This window comes from Acanthopagrus latus, chromosome 11 (genome assembly GCF_904848185.1).
Source record: "Acanthopagrus latus isolate v.2019 chromosome 11, fAcaLat1.1, whole genome shotgun sequence".
Taxonomy (NCBI): Eukaryota; Metazoa; Chordata; class Actinopteri; order Spariformes; family Sparidae; genus Acanthopagrus; species Acanthopagrus latus.
In genome coordinates, this window is record NC_051049.1 from 22,017,417 (window position 1) to 22,030,024 (window position 12,608).

Genomic DNA, 12,608 nt, shown 5'->3' on the forward strand with positions numbered 1-12,608 from the left:
ATCACATAAAAAGTAGTTTTCATTTTGAAATAAAACTCTTGTGTGCTGAGCAACATAGGGTGAGCGTGATGTGATGTCCATAGACGACTTGAAGTAGTAAGCAAACCTTACACAGTCAGATTCTGACTCCTCATATTGAAATGGCTACAAGCCAAAAAAAACAAAACAACTGAGAGGCACGTGACGATGCCGGCCCAGGGTAGTGGTACAGGGAGTAGACTGGCTCGTTCAACTCCCCTGGCTGCGTATCGAGGTATCCTTTGACAAGATACTGAACCTCAAATTGCTTCTCTTGAGCATGTCAACAGCTTACATGGCAGCCTCTGCCATCAGTGTATGAATGTGTGCGAATGGTTGAATGTGACAAGTGTTTGAGTGGTCAGTAGTCAAGTCAAATCTCCCTCTGGCCAAATATATGAATCTTGAATCTTGAAAAGCACATTTCAAGTCCATTTCAGTCCATTTACCATTTAGCTATTGCTTTTGTACACAAAGTGGCTCTTTGATTGTTTTTGTTGGTATTTGCCGTTAGTGGTATTCACAAACTTGGTTTGACGGTACATGGTCTGATAAGTTTGGGAGCCTCTGTTGAAGACAAACAAGAAAGAATGCCTTCCTCCTCGCTGCTCCTCTTGCCAACACCTCTGTGCTCCTTTTGTCCCTCTGCAGGAGCTCGAGCACCAGCGAGGAGTCCTGATGAACGAGATCCAGGCGGCCAAGAACTCTTGGCTCAGCAAAACTCTGGGCTCCCTGAAGAGCTCGGCTTCCTCCTCCTCCAGCTCCACGTCCCAGACCCCGTCCTCTCCAAAGGAGGGCCCCGCCTAGACTACCCTCTCTCCATCTCTCTGCCCCCTGCAGGATGCACACTAGGGCTGAGGAACACAAGTTGAAGAAAGAAGCAGAGGAGAAATGCAGTATTCCTTTTTCCAGCGGGTGGCAAAGCAGAGCTTGCCGGCTTCTTGGACTGCAAACATCTGAAAAGATGGGGGAAGAAACAGGCAGAGGACTGGACCAACCACCGGTGTTTTACTTGATGTTTCATTTGAGTGAACTGAAAAGTGTCTGTGACCTTCGGGTGATGAGACAGGTGATGGTGAATCATCATTGAGGCTTGCAGTTGATTTAATATTCAGTGTATGATGCTGACACTGTGGTGTTAGAGCCCTAAACTCTCATTATAACAAAGAGGAATTAACATACACAATGGCTTCCCTCATATAGGTGAGTAATCTGGCTCCACCTTGTGGCCACACATTGCTACTGCAGCCATTTTAGCTGAGAATTCAACCTGCATTCAGTCCTCAACTTGAACAACTTTCAAGAATAGTGACACAGCTACAGCTGCAGAGATATAATATGTTTACTGCATAAAGATATAGTGTTCTATATTAACCATTTTCAGTGCAGCAAAGCCACAGCACTCTGAAAAAGGAATACTGCATTCACAGTCCACAAACAACACAGAGTTGTATTTCTTTATAGTAATATAACGTAAACAATGTTGTCATATAAATATGTATAACTAATTATTGATTTTTTTGTAATAATCTTGTACAGTTCTTTAAGAGAAGAGAAAAAAAAACAAGGAAAAGTTCTTTTTTTTTTTTTTTTTTACTGTTTGGAATTTGAATGTCATCTCTCTCGATGTTGACGTACAGTAAGCACAGTGTGTGATCGATATGGTCGGGTCCAAATGTTGAAAAGCCAAAGTGACAACCCGCCGATTAACGTGGTTAATGTCCCCGCCCCCCCGGTTCTTCAGTCAGGGGTCAAACTGACTCAAGGTGTGTAGTATCACTCTAAATGTCACTGATTCGTTCTTTAAATCCTGGTTCCAGCTTGTGCATTTTCTGCAGAGTTAAACTCAGTGTGATCACAACAGAAGTAAGCTCGCTTTTCCATTTCTGTGCTGATTCCGTCCTTTTGTCTACTTTTAATGAATCCCTCGGAGATAGTTAAACACAGTGTCACATATCGTCAGTGATGATATGAAGTCTCCAAAATGTTGTTGTTTTTTTAAATGCAGAGGCTCCAGATTGACTTTGGCTGTGTATTTTTTGTTACATTTTTTTAAACCACTGTTAATCTTGTTGTTTTAAATTGCACCAACTGTCTGTGGTCTCTGCAGTCCTTATTGTTGCCTTCCCTGACTTAGAAGAAGCCATTTCCTGGATTGTGACGGATAAACCAGCACAGAAATTATGGAGCGTATCCGTCTGTGTTTATGTAGACAACACCCACAGGAAGTGTTGAAAGTCTTCACTCGTTCATACCTGTTGCAGTCATCAAATTCATTGTGGATACCAGAGTCAGCACATTAAATTAGGTAATTTTCTAATGCAGTGTAGGCTCTAAAGTATCTGTTAGAAAGCACAAGTCCATCCCTAAGTAAATATATATATTTATTTCCCAATCATTGCCAAACATTATTGCCAACACCTTCTTTGCCCTTTGTGTTGCAATGAGCAAAGCATGTGCATTCCCTAATTCATCTCTGTGTGAGTGGTGGTCTTTTGGCTGTGTTGCTCAGGCACATTTTGGTATAAACTGTGTTAAATCAAACCAACTGATTTGTTATATCTTGAAGTTAGGACTTAAACCAATTGACATTGACTTTCCTCTAAGAAGTTAAATTCACTTATTCTTGACAAATTAAGATTTTTAGTTATATTTGGTTATCTTTAGCAAGGTCAAGTGTGAGCAGAAGGTGCCTCATGTAAATAAGCAAAAAAGATCGCAAAGATTTATTGTCCACACTCCACCATAAAAAAATAGTTTTAATTTTGAGACTTATTCTAAAGTCTTGTTGATCCAACTACCATTTGCAGCAATAAAGAATCTAGCTCATAACCAGTTAAAGCTCATTTTAGTATGTTTAAACTTTAAACTTTATTAGTTGCTAATATCTACAGTAAGTGTGAGCATCACAGCCAGTGATCCAAAGACACTCGGATGATTTTGTTGAATGTGTACTAAATCGATATTTAACACTCAGTCGAAAGGTTGTGCGTTTTGCTTTAAACATGAACATTAGAGCCGTAGTGTAGGTGCCAAATGTCCTGCTTGACTCTCCACTCTGGTTGTCACTGAAATCAGCCTTCGGACTCCGACCAAGCCCATGTGTACTTGTTGGTATGTGAGCTTGTGTGTTTTATGGATGTGTGTATGTAGGTGTGTGTTCTGCACTGTAACTCAAAGTGGTTGAAGTTGAAATGGTTTCTTCTTCACGTGGCTGCCTTTTCTCTTGATGACTGGAGCCGTTGGCTGGTGAGAGGAAAACCATCTGACTGCTTGAGATGTCAGAGGAGCGTCAGCTGTGCCATAAGAGCCTCCACTCTTCTTCGTGCCCAAAGGTCTTCCTCCGTACTCCCATCAACCTGAACCAACTTCGGCAACAACCACATCATCTGAGTTTATAGACTGATCTGCTGAGCATCAATTTCAGCAGGTGCGTCACACATTTTCACCAGGAGCCTCCAAGTACGACCACCATCCTCTAACTGGTGGCGGCGGAGCAGCTCCACCGGAGGAAATGCAACAATAATCATAGAAAGGGAGACAAAGGAAGCTGACTGGCTGGATATCATTGAATTCAAGATGCAAGGACATTCCTTCCTCACTACCGTGCATCAGTCTTGTTGGTCACACCTGTGACAGTTACAAAGTCGTGCAGTTTAACATAAACTGTGGCCAAGTTGGAGACTGCTCCTCGTCTTTTATGTGCACTAAAGCAACATTAACATTTTAAACACTATTTCAAGATGTGTGTTTGCTTCAATGTTATCCTGATCACGGAGCATAATTATTTTTTAACTGTTGATTATTGTCGCTGAAGAGGACAGCTGCCAATTTACAATCCACTCTAGTTCGGTTAATTTCAATGATGCACAAAGTGCTGGTGGTGAGTGGAATCAGAGGTGTGATGTGCGTTGTGTAGTTTACAGTTTGTTGTAATTCCACAGTCCTGTTACACAGGGAGGGGCTGCTCTTCAGCTGGTCCGACTTCAACACTGTTTGCTGTACAGTAACTGTCTGACCTGCATTAATAAATTTAAGTTTTTCTGTTCATTCATGCACTCTGAACTTTTACTGAGTTATTCATTTTAGGAATAATAAAGGATCCAAAGAGGCATTCACAGTTTCTATTCTCTTTTTAATGAAGAACTGACAACTGTCAGGCCACAAAGAGATTTTATTAGCTGGGACACAACTAGAAGCACAAGTTGATGTTACATGATGTATAATGGTTAGCAGATACACCAAAATCTGCAAGACAAATATGACCTTTTTTAATCAGATTTAGTTTGTACATAATGAGTTGTAGAAGGTCTCTATAACCATGTCGTAATGTGGAAGGCAATAATTATGGAAATATTTAATTCAAAGCTATGTGGCCGTACATTTTGTACAGTATTACTTGCATGGCGCTTAAACTGAATCTGATCTCAGGCAGAAGAAGATAGAAATTGATTCCTCTACACCTGTTACCTCCACACTAGTAGAGGTTTGCCTTTCTTCCATGTTGATGTAGCAAAAAGGGACTCAAACTCAGTTTCATTTTGCAACCCTGGTATGCATGCAAAACAAATAACAAAGATTATCTGCCAACACAACCATCTGACCACCTGCAAAGTTGTTTTCCTGACAAATACTGTAGGGACAGGGACGTGTCTGTAACAGTGTAAAGTAAAAAACACAGTTGGATTAAACCCAAATGGTCTATTTCAATTATCCCTAACTTCTAATTTTGTCACACGTGTACCATGTGAACACAGAGCAGTCATAACTTGTAAAATGCTGACACAACAACTGCTAATACATTTAAACTGTGGAGAACAAAATGAGAGTCTTTTCAAAGGACTAGGACCCAGATTACTGGATTTATCCTATTTGGCACCAACAAAGTTTTTTAAAAAATCAGGATTCTTTGAATTCATTTGAATAAATTGCATGTCCTTTCAAATTTGTTTGAACACGATTTTTTGAAAAAGTGACAGCTCTAATAAACACTGTGGAGCTCCTCTGTAAACACTATTCAGATGGCCAACATAAAGTTGCAACTGACGTTTTTGTAAATATTTATTGTTTAATAAATGGTTTATCAAGATTTCCTTATTTGTTTACATTGAAATAAACGTTAACTTTTGTAACTCAATATTACATTTTGCTGTACAACTACAATGACTCATGTCTTAATTTATTATAATTTATCCATTCCAAATGTTGGTTGTTATAAAATGTTAACTAACAAGGATCATAAATCATTCTGGTGTAAAATAAAGATGAAAAATGTTACATGGCAACAGTGAAATGAGTCGTAGATGGTGTTTACATTCAAACTGTTGCTAGGAGAACACGTTGCTTTGACCAGAACTTTGGGGAACCTTTGAGCCTTTGATCAGGGAGCGTTCTAAATGTGGGGCTACTTAAGGGCTGCTTATAAAATTAAGCTCATCAGTACCTCCTAGAAGTGATCCAGAGAGGTTAACCGACTTTAACCACTGTGATACAGATAAGTCACTCCTTCTTTTCTGTTTCAGGAGTCAGAAAGTAGAAATTCATTGATAATTTTAAGAACTGTTTAGTTGTTTGCCTGCAATCAGAGGTCAGATAGGGAATCTGTATGCCTTTTTAAAGTAAATTGATTGTAAACGTACAACTTAGTTCAGCGACATTTAGTGTAAATTCCCTTAATTTTGCATAGACGTCAGACAATCAGATGATTAATAAAATGTGGAATATGAAGTAAATGCATACCTTTCCATGTAAAGACCTAGAACAGTGGTCTAACATGTTTTGTCAGATCCAACTGTTGACAGGGTAGAAACCAGTGGATGGTAGCAAAATGAATATACACTATCTGTAGCACAATATCTGAAACATAGTTATGCTCAAAGGAAATTAAAGTAACTTACCATTTTAATTCTATTCATTGGTTATGTTTCAGCATTTTCTGAGAGAAATGACATCTACAGAATCCAAACAATCCCCGTGGACTCCCCAGCAAATATGAGTTTGTTGCAATTGTGGGAGAGGGCAGCTATGCAAAGGTGGTGAAATGTTTGAACAAGGAGACCTCTGAGACTGTGGCTATAAAGATGCCTAAATGCTGGACCACAGACAACAAGAGTGAGGTGGGAAACTTTGTTGATTTTGATGTTCACAGTTGGAAAAGATATTGTATAGTCAAAGGTGCAGTAAGTGCCTTGTACAAAAAACTGTAATTAAATGACCTTAAATTGTAAAGCTATCTGCAAACATTAATATGTAAAAATAAAGTGATTATTGGTACGTCAAGTTTTAAGCACCACAATATAAAGTTCTACCTTTCAGCGCTCTCCAAGACTAACACATTAATCCACTACAAAAAACTAATCATTTCAAACCTGCCTGTGTCTCCAGATCCCCATTCTGAGAATGAGCATGTGCCACAACCTTGACAAACACAACATTGTCAAGTATATCGATTGTTTTCAGACCATATATGGAAAGGCGCTTGTGTTTGAGTCATTGGATATAAGCCTATTTGACTACATGGAGATGAAAGACTTTGCCCCTATGCTTCTGAGTGACATCAGAACCATCATCCAACAGGCATGAACGTGGCACCATCAGATGGAGAACAAAGCAATGAACACTCAGTTTTAGGCTTGAGTCCATTCTAACCGACCTTGTACTTTCAGATGGCCACAGCATTTGATGCGTTGAAGGGGATCGGGGTGATCCACACTGATGTCAAACTGGACAACATTATGATGGTGAATCACCACCAGCGACCCTTTGAAGTCAAGCTGATAGACTTCGGTCTGGCCATTCCCACATCACAGGCCAAGAAGTTCAGAGGAAGGCAAATATTTGAAATTATGTAAGACAAATGATTTGTTGTATTATACTGGAAAGAATTAGTAGTTTACCATTTTTACCATGAAGAAGCAGCTGTGTGCTTCCTCCCTGTTCTCTCTCCCAAAAATGTAACAGTGTAAACATCCTGTAATGTTTCTCTTCCATATTCAGGTCCCCAGAAGTTTTTTTGGGCCGTGAATTTAATGAGGCCAGTGATATGTGGGCCCTGGGCTGTGCCATGTTCGAGATGGTCTGTGGTCCTGACCTGTTCACAGGAGAATGTGACTATGAAATAGTAAGTCTTCTACTATAGTCTACTACTTCTACTATAATTTGTCAATTACTTGTACTTCACGTGTCCTCACTTGTGGTCATGTTTTTTCTCTAGTAAGTGCTCCATGTGTATTCGACATGTATGAGTATGAGGGGGGAATGCGTATGAAGAGGGAATCGGAAAGATATTTAAAGAAAATAGGGAATGAAAACAGTCGTTGTACCTTAGCAACAATCTGAGGTTTTAGCATTGGCATGTTGTCACGAAGAGAACAGAAGCTTTCCAGGATAAACTGCCCTGCTCGGCCTCTGATTGGCTTGCCCTTATATTCTTACCCAACCAAGCAGACCGTTAAGATAAGTGTAGGTCATTACTTTGTCCTCCTCGGAACAATATTTTGCTTGCTCTTGCATATTTTGATGTAATTCTCTGTTTAATCTCCAGATGCTGAGCATTGTTGAGCTCCTTGGTAAGCCAGCAGACCATCTTCTTGAAAAGTCTCCCCGGGCAAAGATTTACTTCACAAAAACTGACGCAGGAGACTGGAGGATCAAGGTACAACAATGAATCTTCTCTGGCCTTATCTATCTATCTATCTATCTATCTATCTATCTATCTATCTATCTATCTATCTATCTATCTATCTATCTATCTATCTTACATTTCATACCATATGACAGTTGCACATTAATACAAACACTGATTCTTCTTTTAGACTCCTTTGGAATTTTTTGAACGTCACCATAGAAGAACCGAGAAGAGTCACGAGTTCCAATCTCTAGATGATCTGAAAGCAGTAAGTGTGAAATAACTTTGTTTGTCATTATGATTGATTGTCTTTTAATGATTATGAGGATGACTTGACTGGTGGTAAATTTGACTGATGTTCTCTTAACTAGATGGGTCTGGAGGAAGATAACAAAACTGAGGCTGTTGAGCGAGAGCAGTGTATCGAGCTCCTGAAGGCCATGCTGGCATTTGATGCAGATGAGAGGATCGCTCCCCGTGAAGTCCTCACTCATCCATTCATCACCAAAGTCTACCCAAGGTAAGTGTGTGTGTGTGTGTGTGTGTGTGTGTGTGTGTGTGTGTGTGTGTGTGTGTGTTGTTAGATCCTGAGTTTACCCCTGTCCAGGAGGCACTCGTCCAGCTCTCCGTTATAAAGGGTTAGATCCCTAAACCTACAAAAGGTTGCTTAAAAAGTGGGAATTTAAATAGGGATTTCTTTAAGGAGAACTTCGGTCGATTTAATCACGCAGCTTCATTGCTCAAGCTTCCCTTGACGTGCCAGTACTGAAGATGCGAACACATCTGGTCCAACCATTACAGAGCGTTAGCACTGACAGCTAACAGCACAGGGTCAGAACTTTACACTGTGTTTTAAGCTTCTTAACATGCTCCACATCTCAACATCAGCAGACTCCTTACAACACAGCACTGTAGCGTGTATGACTCAAAATGAATAAAAAAGTAGTTAAAACAGTGTGTTTGAGCAAGGAGCTACATACTGGTTTGTTGACATCCGTGTCCTCCGGTAGCTAGACAAAACTAGTCAATCCGTCGAGCGTGCGCTTACTCCCTCACTGGCTGAGACAGAAATGTAATCCAGCCTTTTCATTTTTCTGTTCATAATGTACGTGTCCATGTTACAGCCTGTCATGAGCCATGAGCCTTACAATAGCCTGTTTAGCCTGTTGAGCACACGCTCGACGGATTGACTAGTTTGGTGCTTAAAACACAGTGTAAAGTTCTGACCCTATGCTGTTAGCTGTCAATGCTAACTCTCCATTCACGGAGCCCTGTAATGGTTGGACCAAATGTGTTCGCGTCTTTAGCACTGGCAAGACAGGGGAGGCTTGAGCAATGAAGCTGCATATTTAAATCGACATATTTAAGTTCTCCTTTAAGCTGGTAGTGAGGAGACTGGCCTAGCTTCTAACTGCCTGAATCCGAATGTCTACCCTGCTTGGCTAATAAACCCCTTGATGATGGTAACGATTACATAAGGCTTCGTTACAAAGTGACCGTTTTGTTCTCAAGGCCGAGGCGTGGCCTTTCCTCTTGTCCTCATTCCTCATGTCCTCGTTCTTTAACACTTTCTCATGACCTCAGCTCACCACCGTTTCTTTACTGATTTTCATTAGATTTCTAAACTTCAATATATTGTTTTCAGTCACAGTTACACATTGTACATCTTTTTACTATACTAACAGCCAAGTTCAACACTTAGTTCTTACTGTGATCCTGTTAAGGCCTGAGTGCACACTTCCTCTTTTTCACACACACACAGCGCTTGCTACTTCCTCTTGACTTTCTCCTCCAACACAACCTTAATATAATGATTTAACCTTCCCTCCATTACATTTCGAACCTCAATACATCTAGTCCAATCGTGGCTACACATTACACATCCTTATACTTTGCAATACTTAATTATTAGAATTGTGATCGTGACCATAATCAAAATGATCATCAGAGACAGAGTGACAGACAGAGCCTTGAGTCTTTTACTGTAATTATGGCAAACACAATGCAGCAGGCAGAGCTTCATTTTCAGGACTATGGATAATGTCCATTACTTGTATGTGTGTCTGGCAGAAGTATATGAATCTCAACTTTTCTGACACTGTCTTGGTGTGTGTGTACATACTGGTATTTGTATTAGACAGGAGTAAATGGATCTCAACTATTTTGAGAATGTGTGTGTATATGTCTGTGTGTGTGTGCGTGAGTGTGTGTGTGTGTGTGTGTGTGTGTGTGTGTGTGTGTGTGTGTGTGTGTGTGTGTGTGTGTGTGTGAAGAACTGAAGAATCCTCTTGGATAGGAGGTGAAACATCTTAAAGAAACTGTTACCTATGACAGCCTTTCTCAAAGTGGGTGCCGCGGCACCCTGGGGTGCCCCGTGACTGTGTCAGGGGTGCCGCCAAAAAATTACGTATTCTGTATTTTAAAAAAAAAAAAAAAAAAAATTCTTAAAAAAAAAAAAAAAAATCAAATTTCATATGACATATATGAATATATTTGAATACATAAATACATTCTTTCTTACATATGAATGGATTAATAAAATTGTAAAGTCATTTTAGATAAACAATATATAAAATGAACCATAAAAATCTGTCTCACGTAACGTGACGTCCCCACCGGTGTCAGCGTGATAGCGCAGCACACAGCACATTGTTTTATAATTTAACCGCGAAAATACATTTCACAAAGAGCAAGGAACAAGCACCATGGATCGTTTTTTAAAAAGAAAAGCCCCACAAGAACCAGACATGATTGACTGTGAAATGGAGCCTCAGCCTACTACTTCATGCGAGCCTTCGTCCACCAGCTCTGAGTCTGCACCAAAGGTCGCAAAGGTAGATAAGGCTAAAAAGAGAACATACAACGACAATTACCTCAAACTTGGCTTCATCAGTACTGGGGATGAAGCATGCCCTCTCCCTTTGTGTCTAATATGTGGGATGAAACTGTCAAACCAAGGGATGGTTCCGAGCAAACTTAAAAGACACCTGACCACTAATCATCCATCACTTGCTGACAAGGATGCTGAATATTTTGTTCGAATGAAAAGTCAACACAGCCGTCAAGAACAAATGATGATTAAATCTGCAAAAGTCTCGGAGAAGGCACTGGAAGCTAGCTACCTCGTAGCTGAAATAGTAGCTAAAACAAAGACGCCCCACACTATTGCAGAGACTGTAATTATGCCAGCATGTACAGCAATAGTAAACAAAATGCTAGGGCCTCAAGCTGCAAAAGAAATTTCAAAGGTCCCGCTGTCGGATTGTACAATAGGGAGGCGAATCAATGACATGTCTGTGGATATTGAAGCTGCCGTTTTGGGGAAAATCAAGACAAGTGGACATTTTTCTTTACAACTTGATGAGTCAACAGACGTGAGTGGGCACGCTCAGCTCTTGGCAAATGTTCGGTTTGTGGATGGGGACCGTATTAGAGAGAATTTTTTATTCTGCAAACCGCTGCCAAACAAAACGACAGGAGAAGAAATTTATCGTGTGACAACTGAGTATCTTGAAAAGGGAGGATTGAGTTGGAATAACTGTATTAGTATCTGTACGGATGGTGCGGCTGCTATGACGGGCTGTGCCAAAGGTTTCATTAGCAGGGCCAAACAGCAAAACCCTGCCATCCGCACAACCCACTGCTTCCTTCACAGAGAGGCACTTGCTGCAAAGACGCTCCCAAAAGAACTTTCGGACGTACTTGACAGAGCAGTGGACATTGTTAATTTCATAAAAGCGCGCCCGTTAAAGAGCCGCCTGTTTTCGATTCTGTGCGAGGAAATGGGGGCAGAGCATCAGAGCTTGTTGCTACACACGGCAGTCCGCTGGCTGTCACGGGGGAAGGTTTTGGGCCGATTGTACGAGTTAAGAGAAGAACTCAGAGTCTTCTTGACAGAAGAGAAATCTGCATATGCAGAGCTGCTCGCAGATGAGCAATGGTGCGTAAAACTCGCGTATTTGGCTGACATCTTCAAGCACCTCAATGAGCTGAACATTAAAATGCAAGGCAAAGAAGAAAACCTCCTCTCCTCGTCTGACAAACTGCGTGGCTTCAGATCTAAGCTCACACTCTGGCGTTCCTTTGTGGAACAAGGCAGGCTGGATATGTTTCCCCTGTGCAATGTGCATGTAAACAGCAGCACGCTTTCTGACCTCATAGCCCAGCATCTGAAATCTCTTGACGAGCGATTTAATCATTATTTTCCATCGGAGTGTTATGCACAGTTTGACTGGGTCCGTGATCCATGGAGTTCACGCGCACTGGAGAGCGCAACGGACTGGCCACTGCCAACACAGGAGCAACTGATGGAGATCAGGGAAGACCGCACATTGAAAATGAGATTTGGTGACATGGAATTGGACAGGTTTTGGATATCAGTGGAAAAAGAGTATCCAGTGGCTTCCAGTAGCGCTGTTGCTATTTTGCTTCCCTTCTCCACAACTTATCTGTGCGAACTGAGCTTTTCAAGCCTGACATACATCAAGAACAAGTACAGGGAGCGACTGAGGACTGTGGACCAGGAGCTCCGTGTCTGCCTCTCATCCATCCCTGCCAGGATAGGCCGGTTGTGTGCGTCGCACCAGGCTCACGTCTCTCATTGATTGTGAGTCACACACCCCCCCCCCCCCCCCCTCTCTCTCTCAATTGCGGCTTATTTGTGTGCGTATGCGCGCTGCTGCGCGAATGTGGACCTCTCTCTCCCTCTCTCATTGCGGATTATTGTTTGCGTGTGTGTGTGTGTGTGTGTGTGTGTGTGTGTGTGGGTGTGTGTGGGTGTGTGTGCGTGCGCGTATAGCACGGATGGAAACAAGCACTATGATGGAAAAACATTCCTGCTATCTCTGCACTTCATTTGAGTTCTCCTGCTCTCAATTTGTTGGGTTCTTGTATTGCCTGTGTTGCTGTATAGCTTGGGCGGTCCACCTCTTATGGTTTTATGGCATTTGTGTCTCTGCTTTAT

General features: G+C 41.3%; 2 protein-coding genes across 10 annotated transcripts in view; both read left to right on the forward strand.

Annotated features, from left to right (window-relative positions):
• Nucleotides 1-4,076, forward strand: part of rabgap1l (RAB GTPase activating protein 1-like) — a 116,437-nt gene extending 112,361 nt beyond the window's left edge. For all 5 annotated transcript variants that reach the window (XM_037113838.1, XM_037113839.1, XM_037113840.1 and 2 more), the window contains one exon: nucleotides 670-4,076. In XM_037113838.1, coding sequence (XP_036969733.1) covers nucleotides 670-825 — 156 coding nt within the window. In that variant the 3' untranslated portion in view covers nucleotides 826-4,076. The remainder of the gene's footprint in view (nucleotides 1-669) is intronic.
• A 1,377-nt stretch (nucleotides 4,077-5,453) lies between these two features.
• On the forward strand, nucleotides 5,454-9,984 carry LOC119028187 (homeodomain-interacting protein kinase 2-like). 5 transcript variants are annotated; one of them, XM_037113846.1, is made up of 8 exons: nucleotides 5,454-6,134; nucleotides 6,403-6,594; nucleotides 6,684-6,865; nucleotides 7,015-7,138; nucleotides 7,562-7,672; nucleotides 7,833-7,913; nucleotides 8,017-8,165; nucleotides 9,919-9,984. In XM_037113846.1, exons 1-8 carry the CDS (start codon nucleotides 6,099-6,101, stop codon nucleotides 9,956-9,958), a joined length of 915 nt encoding a protein of 304 aa, XP_036969741.1. In that variant the 5' UTR covers nucleotides 5,454-6,098; the 3' UTR covers nucleotides 9,959-9,984. The 5 variants fall into 5 exon arrangements, with proteins under 5 accessions (XP_036969741.1, XP_036969739.1, XP_036969743.1 ...); XM_037113844.1 differs by lacking the exon at nucleotides 9,919-9,984 and adding an exon at nucleotides 9,594-9,891; XM_037113848.1 differs by having other exon boundaries at nucleotides 5,456-6,134; nucleotides 9,942-9,981.
• The last annotated feature ends 2,624 nt before the right edge of the window (nucleotides 9,985-12,608 follow it).